At 34.3% G+C, this 14955-nt stretch overlaps 1 protein-coding gene across 2 annotated transcripts; it reads right to left on the reverse strand.

Annotated features, from left to right (window-relative positions):
* Positions 1-616: 616 nt before the first annotated feature.
* On the reverse strand, positions 617-14339 carry LOC144839763 (sphingomyelin phosphodiesterase-like). Of its 2 annotated transcripts, none has more exons than XM_078695239.1 (14): positions 14209-14339; positions 9984-10297; positions 9456-9620; positions 8875-8998; positions 8558-8661; positions 8063-8232; positions 7501-7620; positions 6810-6890; positions 6349-6519; positions 5751-5943; positions 5297-5386; positions 2885-2979; positions 2409-2666; positions 617-2047 (listed from the first exon to the last, which is right to left on the reverse strand). In XM_078695239.1, the coding sequence occupies exons 2-13, from the start codon at positions 10263-10265 to the stop codon at positions 2519-2521; spliced, it is 1743 nt and encodes a 580-aa protein (XP_078551365.1). In that variant the 5' UTR covers positions 10266-10297; positions 14209-14339; the 3' UTR covers positions 617-2047; positions 2409-2518. The 2 variants fall into 2 exon arrangements, with proteins under 2 accessions (XP_078551365.1, XP_078551364.1); XM_078695238.1 differs by lacking the exon at positions 617-2047 and adding an exon at positions 2336-2370.
* Between the last annotated feature and the right edge of the window lie 616 nt (positions 14340-14955).

Genomic DNA, 14955 nt, shown 5'->3' on the forward strand with positions numbered 1-14955 from the left:
ATTAATGACGTCATTACAGCGCACGTTATGACATCATACATATTTCGTGTCAATGACCTCATTAATAATAAATATTTATTATAAAAAGTACTATCTAATATAATCTAATCTGTATCTATCTAATAATAACAATTATTAATAGGCCTGGTATTAGCATAATCACAATGTGATCAGTGTGTCCTTTTGAATTGTCCATTGAAAAATGCTTTTTTGATTGGCTGCAAGTTTAGTTTTCAGGTTTTCTGTTCATTTGTCGGAAATAGTTAAGTTTATTCTTACCTTATATTGTTTGTGGCTCCTGTTTGAATTTGAAAATGGTACTTTTCTAGAGGGCTATCTTTTTTTGGGAGTGCAATGTTATTTTTTTTTGGTTGTTAGTCTGGAACAGAATAATGCAGGATATCACAAAAAAAAACATTTCTAGCTAGACCTAGTTGATACAAAATTGTACTGCTACATGTAAAATAAACAACAATCATAAGACTCTACTCTAGGTGCCACCTGGAAATGGCACTCTTTCTTTTAACATGAACTTTTTGTGCCTACGAAAATTCACTACATCGAGTTGAAAATGGTACAGTCCGATGGCAAGTGAACAAAAAACAAATTATTTAAATTCAAATCCAAATAAAGATTTATTTCAACTGCATTGAAGTTTGCTGATAAATATATTGAACATTCATATATCATGGGAAATTTATATTTCTCCATTTTCCATGATCATATATATGTTAGGAAAACCTATTTATAACCACTATATAATAGATTTATTACATAAATTGAATAAAGTATATGTTACAAGTATACCAATCAACTCTGGCAGATGAATCAAAACATCAAAATGTAACATAAATTTTCCAACATAAAATATTGCATATTTTCATGAATAAAATTTTTAAGAGAATATACACATACATACACATCACAAAACTGGCGGCAATTAAACTCTTAATATTCATTAAAATATAACATACACAACTCTTAAAATGTTTACATTATTGGATATCATTTTTTGTGCGTTCAGCGGTTGAAATTTGCAACAAATTACATATACAGTTCGTCATATTTTAACAACTCTCTGAGACCAATGATCTAATGTGAGTTGATAAACAAAAAAAGGGGAGGGGTGTGTACGCAAACAAAGGACCGTACTGTGCATTGTTAATTGAGACCTATAGTTTTACATACATGATCGCCATACCATATCATTACCGTATATGTCATTAATTTATTAAAGTACTTTCATGTACGTCACATAAAACTATACCTTTATTCAGGTAAATTAAATGTTCATATCATGTAAAAATTAGTAACTTAGGTATCTTTTGTGACACTACCTATCTTTGTGAAAATTAACATTGTCATGATACTGTATGTACTTTCACTACATAAGTGAAACGTAATTAAATTGTGGTCCTTGCATATTTATTTCATATATTCTATTAATCTTTTTCAAATTAGCATACCTATTGAAATATGTACACATAAATTTTACCCAATCAAAATTATCAATGTTTGACAAATAAAAAAAATTCCTCAAATTAAAAATTATCCCTGAAGCTAGCAAAATATTTGAAAATAAAAATAATATTGAAAATATACACTATATATTATAATAGCACTAACCCAAAATGTGTTACTATAACTCCTCCCAGACCGCATGACAACAACACGCCCCTTTTTAGATAGAGCACCTTTTAATTCCCCTTTAGTCATTCGGCTATGTTATGTTAGGAGGGAAAATTAGTGTATTTATTATTTTTAAACTTCAGGTGGCAGAGAGGTTATCATATTCACTAATCCATGGTGCCTGTCCATTAGACAAGAAACTGATAGTGCTATTTAAAAAAAATAAATTTGTGATCATGGTTGGTTTAAAAATTAATTTGGTTTTTGTGAAATCCATTGTATTGCAGTAATCCATTGAAGTATTTTTACACTATATACAGTATCAGGAATAAACAGAATCACTGAAGCAGATTTACTTCAGTAGCTGAAGTAACTGTACAGATTCACTGCAGTAAATGTAACAGTTTCACTGCAGTAACTGTAAAAGATTCACTGCAGTAACTGAAACAGATTCACTGCAGTAACTGAAACAGATTCACTGCAGTAACTGAAACAAATTCACTGCAGTAACTGCAACAGATTCACTGCAGTAACTGCAACAGATTCACTGCAGTAACTGCAAGAGATTCACTGCAGTAAACTGTAACAGGTTCACTGCAGTAACTGCAACAAATTCACTGCAGTAACTGCAACAGATTCACTGCAGTAACTGTAACAGTTTCACTGCAGTAACTGCAAGAGATTCACTGCAGTAACTGCAAGAGATTCACTGCAGTAACTGAAACAGATTCACTGCAGTAACTGAAACAGATTCACTGCAGTAACTGCAACAGATTCACTGCAGTAACTGCAACAAATTCACTGCAGTAACTGCAACAGAACGATGGCAGTAGTTTTGTGGCCAATTTTATCATCTGTCTTAATAAAATGTATTTATACAGTAAATTTATTAACATAAGGTGACTGCTTTATATAATTCAACGTCGGCATCTTTACAAAATGTATCGTCATTTGAACGACCCGATTCCAGTGAACATATCTGACCTTTTCTGCAGGATTCGTCACATGTACCTGTCACATGTGATTTGTACATATTTCTGCAAAACACAAAATCAAATTTGAATTACTGCCTCAGCTAAGACGTAACATTGCTATTGTTAATTGTGGAAATGATTTCAGGTTGGGTGGGAGGGGGTGATATTGATTGAATGTAATGAAGTGTAAACAAAATGCATAAGTGAAGTGTACAGTAGTTTCAATTCCACCCACACAATGTACTCTGCCACTTCACTCCATTAATAATATGATAACATACTTTATAAATTTGTCAAATAAAGGACGGTCAGTCTTCATTCTTTGGACAAAATCATTCCAGTCTTCTGGAAACAAGTTTTTCATTCCATACTCAGTCTAAAAAAAAGTAAAACAAATTACATACAAAAAAATATATTATTCAAGATTCCTGTTAACATAGCAAATATAGACATACACTACGCCATCACACTCGCACGCCCTCGTGTGTTGTTGTTGCAGTGCGCCACCTTGCGCCCTATCGAGCGACCTCGTGGTCGCCATACATATATATATATTATGGGTTAGTTGGTCCTAGTAGGCTTAGTGTCGATTGATATTATTTTGGTTTATTAAAAGTGTTCATATCTACGTGAAAGTGATTAGTCTTTATTGCCGTGGTGGCAGCGCATTACCCACTACCGCGAAATCGCTTCAACAAAAAGAAGACAGAGACTTTTCATACCTTTACAAATCACTGAACATTTTTCTAGGCTCCCGGACTCGATCCCGAAGTCTAGCTCGCATAGGCTAGATAATCCGATAAATCGATCGCCCTCTGTCCTCAGCCGACACGTGAGTAAAGCCTAGCCTTGTTACATTACCGTCATCCGCTCACAACATGGCTACTGCGAGAGCCCCAGAACAATGGCAACTTACCAACAATGAAACAGTCTACTCCTTTGAAAACTGGCGACAGAATTTATTATATATTTTTTCTCTTGACGCCAATCTTTCACCATTCCTTGCTGACGCATTCACTTGGAAAATGAAAACCGCAGGAAACCCCACAAGGGGAATACTTGACGATGAGGACACTGTCTCAGCCACATGGAGAAAAACCTCGCACCAAAAAAATATTCAACTGGAATATATGTTGAGCCAAATCGCCTACTTTTGCCCAGTTATATCCAGGAATACTATTATAAAGCGATCGACATCTCTTTCTGATATTTGGCAAAAAATTTGCCAGCATTTTGGTTTCCAGTCTTTGGGAGCGCACAACTTGGATCTCCCAAACATCACTACGCTACCAGCCAAAAAACCTCAGGCCGACTCCAAAGCATGTCCCACAGCTATTGTCAACAAAGCACACTGGCCACAGTATAACAATTTTTCCAAACAAATGGCTCCTAACCAAGCCTTTTGTAAATCGTGCATTATGTGCCAATCTTCTCAACGACCACACACTTCACACTCAACAAGTCAGTACAGATTTCTTCCAGCAGCTGATAGAAATAGTCTCGGCAATTCACATTTCGTACTCGCAGGGAACGACTATATCAAACTCCCTGACGACGCAGAGAACGAATATACTGCACTCCCTGACGAAGAACTTTGTATCGAAGACCTCACTCAAGGTCCACAACATGATCTGCCCACCGGCCTAATCGACAAACCAGCTTCAACCAGCCAAGTCAATGTTATTCAAGCACCATCTTTGAACACATCTTTTCATCATTTCCCAGTGAAGGCGACACTTGACATTGATGCCACTACCAATTTCATTCCAGCATCACTTAGTTTTTTTGATTTGCCTATGACACTAGCAACTCAGATTGCCCAATTCTGTATACCATTGGACTATTATTTCTGTATTCCAGTTACTTGTCCATATTCTTTTATTTTGCTTTTACTGTGTTTTTTATTTTTTCAATTTTTGAAAGAAAGGTGGAAGGAAGTGGCGGTTGCGCCATCACACTCGCACGCCCTCGTGTGTTGTTGTTGCAGTGCGCCACCTTGCGCCCTATCGAGCGACCTCGTGGTCGCCATACATATATATATATTATGGGTTAGTTGGTCCTAGTAGGCTTAGTGTCGATTGATATTATTTTGGTTTATTAAAAGTGTTCATATCTACGTGAAAGTGATTAGTCTTTATTGCCGCTATGTCAATATACATAATATTTAGATCTGTTATATCATGAATATTAAATGTGCACTCCATTGTATGGACACGATGACATATCAATACCATATTTAGGCACATCACACTTTTTTTGGTTAAACTAGTTTGATAGTGTAGACAGAACTTTATATATGTCATTTATATGAATTAGCCTACTTGATATTGTTTGCATATTGCATCTTTGATTTGCAATAAACATGTCTGATGACGACAATATCCAGAGGTATTATTGTTTCTTGTAGCTAATATTCAATATTGTAAACATGCTAAAATAAGACATTTTTATTTGTTATTTTGTTTTATGGATCATGTGACTTTACTTCATATTGTATGCAAATTTAACCTCGCAATAGTAATTATGTGATCTTACCGAAATGGTCATGTATTTGGATCGTAAATCTGGCCTTTGGCCTTTAATACATTTTGATTCCATGCAAAAAGAAATGTATCATCAGAAATATCATGTGACCAGATGTTCATTTATCCGACCTTTGAACTTAGATGAACAATGAAATGCATGTGACATACCTTTGGATTATATGCAAATTGCCAAACTGGCTTGTTTGTGAGATTTGCTTCTGTGAGGTTTAGAATAGTGTTGTTATAGTCCAACATCATCTAAAAGAAACATAAACCACAATTTGTAATGGGTATGGACACAGTTGTAATAGAGAGTTGCTCAGATTTGAACTCGGACTCTGTTTGACGTAAAGATGCCCTGCCATTAGACCACATGGGTTTTAAAAATCCTCAAGACATATTGTATATAAATACCTGTCACAAAAGCAGACTAATGGGCATATTCATAAATGCCAAGGGAAACACAAAAAGATTCCTTTATATAAGTGAATACAACTCAAGTGAAATCCAAAGTAAAATATGGGCACAGACACCCAAAACTAGAAACCCCTCCAAAAAGTTTTTATGGTATAAATTTGAAATTTCGGGCCAGCCAAAACATGGTTTTGGGAGAGTTACTTACATAGGATGAACCATTGTAGTGTCCATCCATCTCACATATCCTGTAGCCCGGATTTAGATGTTTGTATGTGGTGACACTGCCAGGCATATGTACAACATTGATTGGTCGTGATTTGTTTTTTAAATCGTACATCACCTCCAGACTCTGGATGTGAGTGTGTCCAAAGTACTGACCCGTAATAGTGCTTTCATATCTTAAGGGAAAAAAATAAAAAGGTCAGAGGTCAGAGTTTTGAACTCTGACATAATCATCTCATTGTGCCATCACATTATTCTTAGAAAAGGATACTAAACAATGGTGTGCTAGAAATTGTTCAGAACTGATGTTGAAACTGTTCTTAACCTCTGACTACACTATCAAACTATTTTGACAAAAAAGTGTGATGTACCCAAATGTGGTAGTGATATGACATCATTGTGTCCATATGGGAACGTCACATTTGTTTGTCACATAAAGATTAATAGTGTAGACAGAGCTTTAGAAAAGGATACTAAACAATAGTGTGCTAGAAATTTGTGTACATTTTGCATGCATGGTTTGGATGTAGAGTCTATCCACTTGGCCATGGTCACTTGAATAAGCTAGGCCTAATACATACCTGTTGACAATCTGATAATAGTTCCAGCTCCACCATTTCAAGCAATCTCCGCTACCTGGAGCAATATGCCCTAGAATGTGCACCTTTTGATTCTTATCTTCAGCCTTCTGTAGTGTTGATATCAACCATTGCAATTCACCTGCTGGGTCAGTCTCATTTATTAACAACCACCTGTATTTAAATTAATGGAAAACATAAGGAAGTTCTTAAAAGCCACCTGCATTTAAATTACCGGAAGACATAAGGACATTCTTAAAAGCCACCTGCATTGAAATTAATATACGGAAGTTCTTAACAAAAATATATTGAAAATAAAAATTAGAAGTTCTAAACAGCCACCTGAAATTAAATATAAAAATTAATAAAAAGATCTTTAATGTCACCTGCACTAATTAATAAAGAATTTAAAACTACATATACAAAATAAAATCAAATGAAAAAGAATTTGTTAGTATACTAACCAGTTTTGGTTGTTGCACATATTCATGTTTAGAGAAACAACTAGAAGATCTGGGAAAAATTCTGTTGCATAATATCCTCCCCTACAAAAAAAGTATTAGAGACATTGGCATCATGTGTTGAATAATCTATGATGGCCCAGTACATTGGCAATGATAGGGTATTGATGCAGTGGCGTAACGGCTATGAGCGCTTCCTGGCTAAACCCGGGGGCCCCTGAGCTTATGGGGCCCCTGAGCAGTGCCCAGAGAAAAAACAGGCATTAAAATATGTCGAAAAAAGGCTAAAAATGCCCAAGGCCACTTAGGGTTCCTAAACCAGGGGCCTCAGGTCTCTACGTTACGCCACTGTATTGATGTCACAACATTGTAATACTTAGAATTTAGTCAATAGTAAGCCAACATGCTGAATAAATATTTGATTAACTATGTTGGTGTACTCTTTGTCACCCATCAAGTAACAATGAGGTTAACATAAGGATACCTTACGTTATGGTGAGTGAGATATATATAAACTATGAAGTATGACACGAATGTGCTAGGAATTATTAAATAGCATGTTTTTGATCAACATGTTGGCATACTCTACACTGAGGTTGACACATTGTAATCAGAAGAGGTATGACACTATGAGCATGCAAAAGTCTGGTGAATGTTGTAGCAATTAATATATAGCAAGTTGTAGGAGCCTTACTGTTTTATTGTAGCCCTAGTGTCTTCAGGAAGCCAATGGGCAGTATCAATCCAGGCTTTACCAAATGCAGTATACAGCCAGTCGATAGAATTTTTACCCTTCACATACGGAGGAGGGAAGCTGGAAAAAGAAGATGTAAAAAATTAGCTGAGCCTTTATTTTATACGGTGGATTTAATGTAGAATAGTGTCACATTACACACGATTTACTGAATCTAGATTTTCCCAGTATTATAGGAAAACTCTGTAATACAGCATCACATGTATTGTCTAGTATCAATATTATAGACTATAACCTAACCCTTAATCTAACATTACATGATAAAGGTATCACATTATGGAATTTTAATTTTTCTATGACACTATAATTATTGTCTTGTGTGTGGAGATACGGCACTGAGAATCGAGTACATTATATGCCACTCAGCCAAGTCAACATTTGTATACCAACAGATTTTGTAGGCTTGGCAATTAATAATGAGATTGTTTGGTGGCCAAAAATCCAACTTTGCTTGCAATTTTGAATAACTCAACATATTCTTGTGTTGTTACTAAATGTATACCTATTAACTGGGGCACTTTCATGGTTGCCAATAGCTGGGAAGATCTTGGTATTTGGGAAATACTTGAGGAGCATGTCCGTCACTTCATTGAGGATTTCTAATTCATCGTCTTTAGTTTGATTCCAAACATTATGGGCTGGAAGATCACCTGTCATGTAAATTGCATCAAACTAAAAAAAAAAGAGAGGAGAAAATGAATTAATTGAAATGGAGATATACTGTATTTTGACAGCCAGTCCTAGATTCAAATCCTGTTTAAAGCTCTGTCTACACTATCAAACCTGTTTGACAAAAAAAGAGTGATGTTCTCAAATATGGTTACGTAGTGATACGACATCATCATGTCCATATGGGTACATCATTGTAAGCACATGCCACTTATTAGTGGTCAAATGAGCAGTTGCCTTTCTTTGGAAATATGCCTTCAAATATCATCTTTGAATTTGTGTGTAATTCAGCTTGTGCAAGAGGATAAATAGAAGGAAGATAAATTACCTTTTCAGTGGATGATAGATGCTCAAGCAAGTTGACGATGAGCCACTTAGGGCTGTCACAATACCGATAATCACCCCATGCTCCTGCTCCAGCCACGCCCTTAGCTGAAAATGAAATAATACAATTCCCATTTATAATGTAAAATAAGGTCAAAGAAGTTTTCTCTATACTATGTACAGCTATGTATCTGCTTAGAAAAAAATTGACTACATTTTATTCAAACATAAATTCATGAACATGATAAGATTTAATTTGATAAATAATGTACATTAAAATGTTTTTTTTTTTTTTTAAATCATGCATCAAACAAGCTGTACCTGGTGGCCCGTCATTGTCACGGCAACACAAAGGTTCTCCGCACTCTGCATTTGACCCAACCTTATAGCGTCGATCATAGTGCAGATCTGTCAGATGCAAAATACGCAGCGTAGGAGAGCCAGCCTAGAAACAGGAAATAATAATAGAATTATATATCACATTCCAGTTTTATCTCGTAATTAAATAATAATTAAGTAATTAGATCAGAGTTCAATTGGATATAAAAAATGAAAATAATCTATGAATTGAAAGGAAAAGGTTTTTGAAATTAATTTTCCATAGAAACTGCAATAATACTCTACAGTACTACAGAAACTATATCGATACTGCAGTAACTGTAACACAGTATTATAGTAGTACCATCAACAGTAACTGTCAAACTGACTTTTAATAATTTTATTATTTATTTGATCTGCTTTGAGGACTTTTATCATTAGCATCTTTTGTTGTGTTTGCATTCTCCCAATTTTTCACATTTTATTTTTAAAATATTATGTTCATTCTCAAATTTTTTCATTGTTTCATGTTCTGTGATTTTAATGCAGAAATCAATCAATCTAATTTTAAACAGTATATTTACCTTTGGTGGTTTTGGAGGGGTTGGCGTAGGTTTGGGAATATTGGGAAACGTCACGTTCCAAGGACTACCAGGATCTGAAGGGTCACCACAGGTCACTCCCAGCAACCGCGTACACAACTCATCTGGTGAAATAACAGCACCTACGGCCACTCCAAATATTTCGGGCTGAAATTAAATAAATGAGTTTTATTATATTATATTCAAATGGTTCTGGTAAATAGTTGGTGTTTATGTGTCTATGAGGTTCAAGAATAGAAAAGTGTATGCTAAGAAGTATATACAGTGGTTTAGGTTGTAGACAGCGATTGGTAAAAGAAAATATTTTTAGACACATGGCATGTCATATAATACCTATACTTGAAAATAACCATTGAGGGTGCTCATAAAGGATTACTAACATAAAAAAGAACTACACTCTTAGGGCAAGTCTAATAATAGTTTAATAATAATAATTTTCTAAAAATACCATAACATTTTGGGCCACCCCAAGGGTGTCCACGAATTAAAAGAACAAGACGTATACCGTACCTCAAATTCTCTAACCACGTACTCGCACACGCGATCAGTCTCGATTTGAAGTAAATCACAAATATCTGTTGCCAACTTTGCAACATCGTCTTTAGTAGCATTTGTTTTGATGAGGTCGTCGATCTCCTTCACGGCAACCCTGCACGCAAAACAGTCCAGCGTTTTCAGACTAAGTCCCCATGATTTAAATTTTCCAGCTGATAAATCATATGAGTTGAAATTTAATGGTTTTCCTACTACAGAATACGTAGATAAAATCAGTAAAAGAATACAGGTTTTCATGACTTCAGGTCTGTAGAAATATTCTTTATTTTCTGAAAGTATAAAATGGATGGGAATTGGTAAATGTGTGATGATTCTAGGCATTTTATAGACCTGTAGCTAATCTCTGGCTCTCGTGTTTCCCTTGGTGCTGTAAAGAGCATATTTTAAGACTATGATTGCTTAAGTTATTTGAGTTACCTGTATTAAATCAAGTACTTGTCTACGACAATGCTATTGACCAGTGGAAGTTCTTATACGTAGCTCAATAGAAAAACTTGCGAATGTGATCATTATATTGGTTGCTGTGAACGCTAACATGTAGTGCAAGTTTGATTCTTGTAAGACATTGTTAGTTCAATTTGCGACCGACCGACAACCAAACTATGTCATGTCAATTTACTGCGCGCATCCAGGAATATTGGGATCGTTTCCTTAATCCCCACCCCAACAGGGATCGTTTCCTTAATCCCCACCCCAACAGGGATCGTTTCCTTAATCCCCACCCCGACACAGTTTTGATGGTTTCTAGGTCCAGGCGACAACAGATGTAATTTAGAATTGGGTGCTTCCCTATTTTGCGTCATTATTGAATAAAATGACATTTGACACATGGCAATACATCGATTGACCTGACCTAGGTAGGTCGTCGGTCATTTGAAAATCGAAAGCTCCATATTCTATTGAGGGTTACGGAATGTCTCGGCACAAATTACTGAGTGACATAAATAAATGCCAGTATAAAATGATTTTGAATTGTTTGTATTTTCAGTATTAATTTGTTTCTTCGAGATTGCTCTGGTAATAATACCATGAGTAAAATACTATATAGGCCTACATAATATTAATAATTTTAATACAGTACGTATAGCCTAGCTATAGAGTACCTAGAGTAGGCCTAAGTATAATAATATATTTTTTTTAAACATTAGGCCTACCTAAAAACTTAACTAAGGCCTATTATAGGATCAGGTGCCGTTTTCGGCCACCTCGACTTGTATGGACTATACCATTATAAAAAGATGGGAAAATAGGGGTGTCCCATTTATTAATTGAGTGTGTTAATGTGTTAAAATACTGCTACTTTTGTTCTTTTGTTTAGTGCATTATGTTTCAGCAACAAAGGGAAAACAACTACGCCCTGCATGGTGTAGAATTAAATTCAAGTTTTCAAGTTAATACAGTATATTATGGCTCTTTATTTCTATATAATTTTTAGGTATCCTTCCCCTAATATATTAGGTGGATTCCCTAAGGTGTATATTGAATAATTTTTACGGATTTATAGATACAGAAAATATATAAAGAAAGTTTTTATTCCAGTTACAAATAAAAAATATAATTTACCTAACAGTAGTACATTTAATAAGATCTATCACATACTGATTATTAGGTAATCAGTAAAACAAATAAACATTATAATTTTGTCAATAAATCTGTACCATTTTGTTCCCAGAAAACACAGCGTTTGACATTGCATGTTTTTAGGTTTGGTTTTTAAACGTTTCTGTGTAGAAATACATGTTCTAATTGAACAACGTTTGCATCAAAACGTTATAATAGCGAAAGCAAACGGAGCTGATAATGTCGCCATGAAGAGGATGATTGGTGTCTTCCAATATAGCATGGAATACATCGGCAAGCTGTTCGCTGTCAGAACGAGTCAAGCATTTGCATAGACAAACCAATTACTTTCCCCGCTTTACTCAGCACCTTCTCAATTCGGTCTTTATCTCCCTTACTGATATTCCTAGCCCAATATACAATATGCCCAAATAGAACATCACTGATTAGTAAAACATAAACATTCTATAGTACAAATATCCTGCTTTACCCCAAAGAACCGAGTTTCCTCAAGCAGTAGATTCCAGGTTCTTGGGTTTAAATCCATGTTGTTGGGATTTATCCCTTGCAAATAAAAAATATGATTTATCTACCGATAGGATTGGGCCGATTAGAATGCATTTGCCAACATTCTTTTACATATTTTACAACATTATAGAGTGTAGGTAATTTAACCAATTGTAATGTAGTATTTAGGATATTTTAATATCGATTGTACTGTAGTATTTAGGATGTTTTAATTCCGATTGTACAGTACTGTAGTAACATGTTTTAATTCCGATTGTATTGTAGTATTTAAGATTTTCTAATTTCGAATCCGACTGTACTAAAATTTAAAGTGTTTAAATCCAGATAGGAAAACATAGGCTTAGTATTTAATTAATATGCTTTAATTTTGATTATACTGTAGTGTTTAGTTTAGTTTTTATATATAATAAGTAAGTATACCTACTTATATAGTTTTTATTTATTTATTTATTCATAGGAATCACCTTTATATCAGTGTCACACATTTATCAGTTAATGGTGCATCCAATTTACAGACAAAATTACAAATAACATAAGCCACAAAGTTCTAAATACTAATACATAACATAAAAAAAAAATGTGAACAAATTAATTAATTAGATCTGTATGAAAATACATAATACGTAAATTGTACAATATATATAACTACAAAAATAAAAACAGAACAACAAAAATACAGAATAGGCCTAATAAATAAATAAAACTTACAGATACATCCTCATAGAGATGTCTGTAGCTTGTTTACTATAATTATTAATCAATTAGTTGAGAGTAACCCATGCTTTCATGAAATATTTTTTACAATAAAAATCAAAGATTTCTCCTAATGTTTCATTTTCAGTGAATAAATTGTCTAGCATAAAGTGGTGTTTTAATTCCTTAGATCCACAATTAAAATTATCCCAGTACATACTTAAATTATTGTCTATGAGGTTGTTCTTAGGATCAACGTTGTTTTGCATTGGGCCTTTGAAAACCACTCGTTATGATCAACTTGTTTATTATTTTTCCTAAATGGCTTTATCCAGTTAGTAGATGGTTCTTGATTAAATTTGTCTATAAAATTTGTTTTATTTAAAGACCCCTTCCCTGCAATTTTGGACGTTTTTTGGAAAATAATACATATATATCACTTTAAAAACATTAAACCATGTCATTCCTTGTCTTAAATGTACGTTTTATGGTAAATTATGATAAAAAGTGAGAAACAATGCACTACCTAAGTAGCTCGCGGCGATCGACCTCTCGTGGACGGTCTTAGGCCTAGCCTAGCTAGGCTTAGTTTTGTAGGCCTAGCTGGTAAACATCGGTAACGTACGAACATCGTACGCTAGCTATATACCTAGCCTGACGTTGTATAGTTGCTGCATTAATTGTCTTTCTATTTTTGCTACACTCTGTTGATACAAATTGGGGAAAACCCGGTATTTTCGCTGAAAAGTTAGGAGTCTTCCATTTGTTTTGGCCTCACGATCGATCGAAAAGTGGGCGAATTACAGGTGAAAAACAAAAATATCAATCCGCGCGCAATGCATTTTGGGATTTATAGCGGGCCGCTATAATTATTAGAATCGACTTATTTTTCACATTTTTAACCGTTTAAAGACGAAAAAAGTTATCGCAATAGGACCATATAGTATTATTTTTACATTAAATATAGTTTGTGATCTTAAATTAGATCTAAAAAACGTAGGGAAGGGGGCTTTAAAATATCTTTGGATCAGGTGCCGTTTTCGGCCACCTCGAAAACGGCACCTGATCCCCTATTATATTATTGTAGGTCTATATAAATATAACTTATAAGCCTGTCCATGACCAACCAGTCTAGCCCGCCCTGTACATACTAAAATAAAAATAAAGGCACATTCAATATTCGGGTTATTCTGGACACATCCATCCCATAGACACAACCCTAACTCTCACATACAGAGTACAGCAGTCAGTACAGTCAAGCCACCGTACCAGGCAGGAGTGGCTTTTCACACTGCTGCTGGCCTGCCGCTTGCAAACTACATTCCGGCTAATTAGTTAGGTTGTAATGTAAGTAACCTGTAAAGTTTATAGCACATAAATATCTGATATCTTTACTTACAAATCAAATACTTCAAGCAAGTACAGTACTTCAAGTTTCGATGTGACAATATCGTTTCATAATATCAACACAAAAATATCGTATCATCAATGAACGTGAAAACCTTTTTACGATCGACAAGGCGATTGGATCAGGTGATTTTTGATAACAAAACATGTGACGCACACAAAACATCATGTGACTAATACACGCCCACTTTTTAAAGATATGTACCTAACCACCATGAATGCCCATGTAAAACGCCTATTAAAATGTATGGTCTTTATCAATATAATAAGATATAAACATTTAAAAAAACAATATTTTAAAATTATTAATAATTATTATGTTTATGAATTGAAATAAAATATGTTCAATTATTAATAAAGAAATATAATTTAAATATTATAATCATTAAAAATTACTGAGCATTGTGTTGACCACAAGTTGTCAACAATACAAGTAGAAAACCAGATGTCTATATTTCCGTCAAATAGTTACGTGAATATCCTAAATGTCAATGACCGATTATTTTCTTATAATCATTTATTAAATATTAGTTCTGATTGTGAAATCTGGTTATATATCCGGATTCTTCATTTTCATTATATGACGATTTATTTCATGTGTTATATTATTTCAATTGTTTGATAATTGTGATATTGTAGTTTTATTTCTTTCATACGGCCTCGTGGAAGAACACATTTTGTTGTGAACGAGCCTCCGTTTTAAAATAAAGATTTTTTTATTATTATTGTTTCAAATCCC

Source organism: Antedon bifida, chromosome 4, assembly GCF_963402885.1.
Source record: "Antedon bifida chromosome 4, ecAntBifi1.1, whole genome shotgun sequence".
Taxonomy (NCBI): domain Eukaryota; kingdom Metazoa; phylum Echinodermata; class Crinoidea; order Comatulida; family Antedonidae; genus Antedon; species Antedon bifida.

Coding starts and splice junctions, on each gene's coding strand:
- LOC144839763 (XM_078695239.1), bottom strand. CDS start 10,265: ATGAAAACCTGTATTCTTTTACTGATTTTATCTACGTATTCTGTAGTA. Junction 9,621..9,983: donor ACGTGGTTAGAGAATTTGAG/GTACGGTATACG, acceptor ATTTAATTTCAG/CCCGAAATATTTGGAGTGGC. Junction 8,233..8,557: donor ATCTATCATCCACTGAAAAG/GTAATTTATCTT, acceptor TTTTTTTTTTAG/TTTGATGCAATTTACATGAC.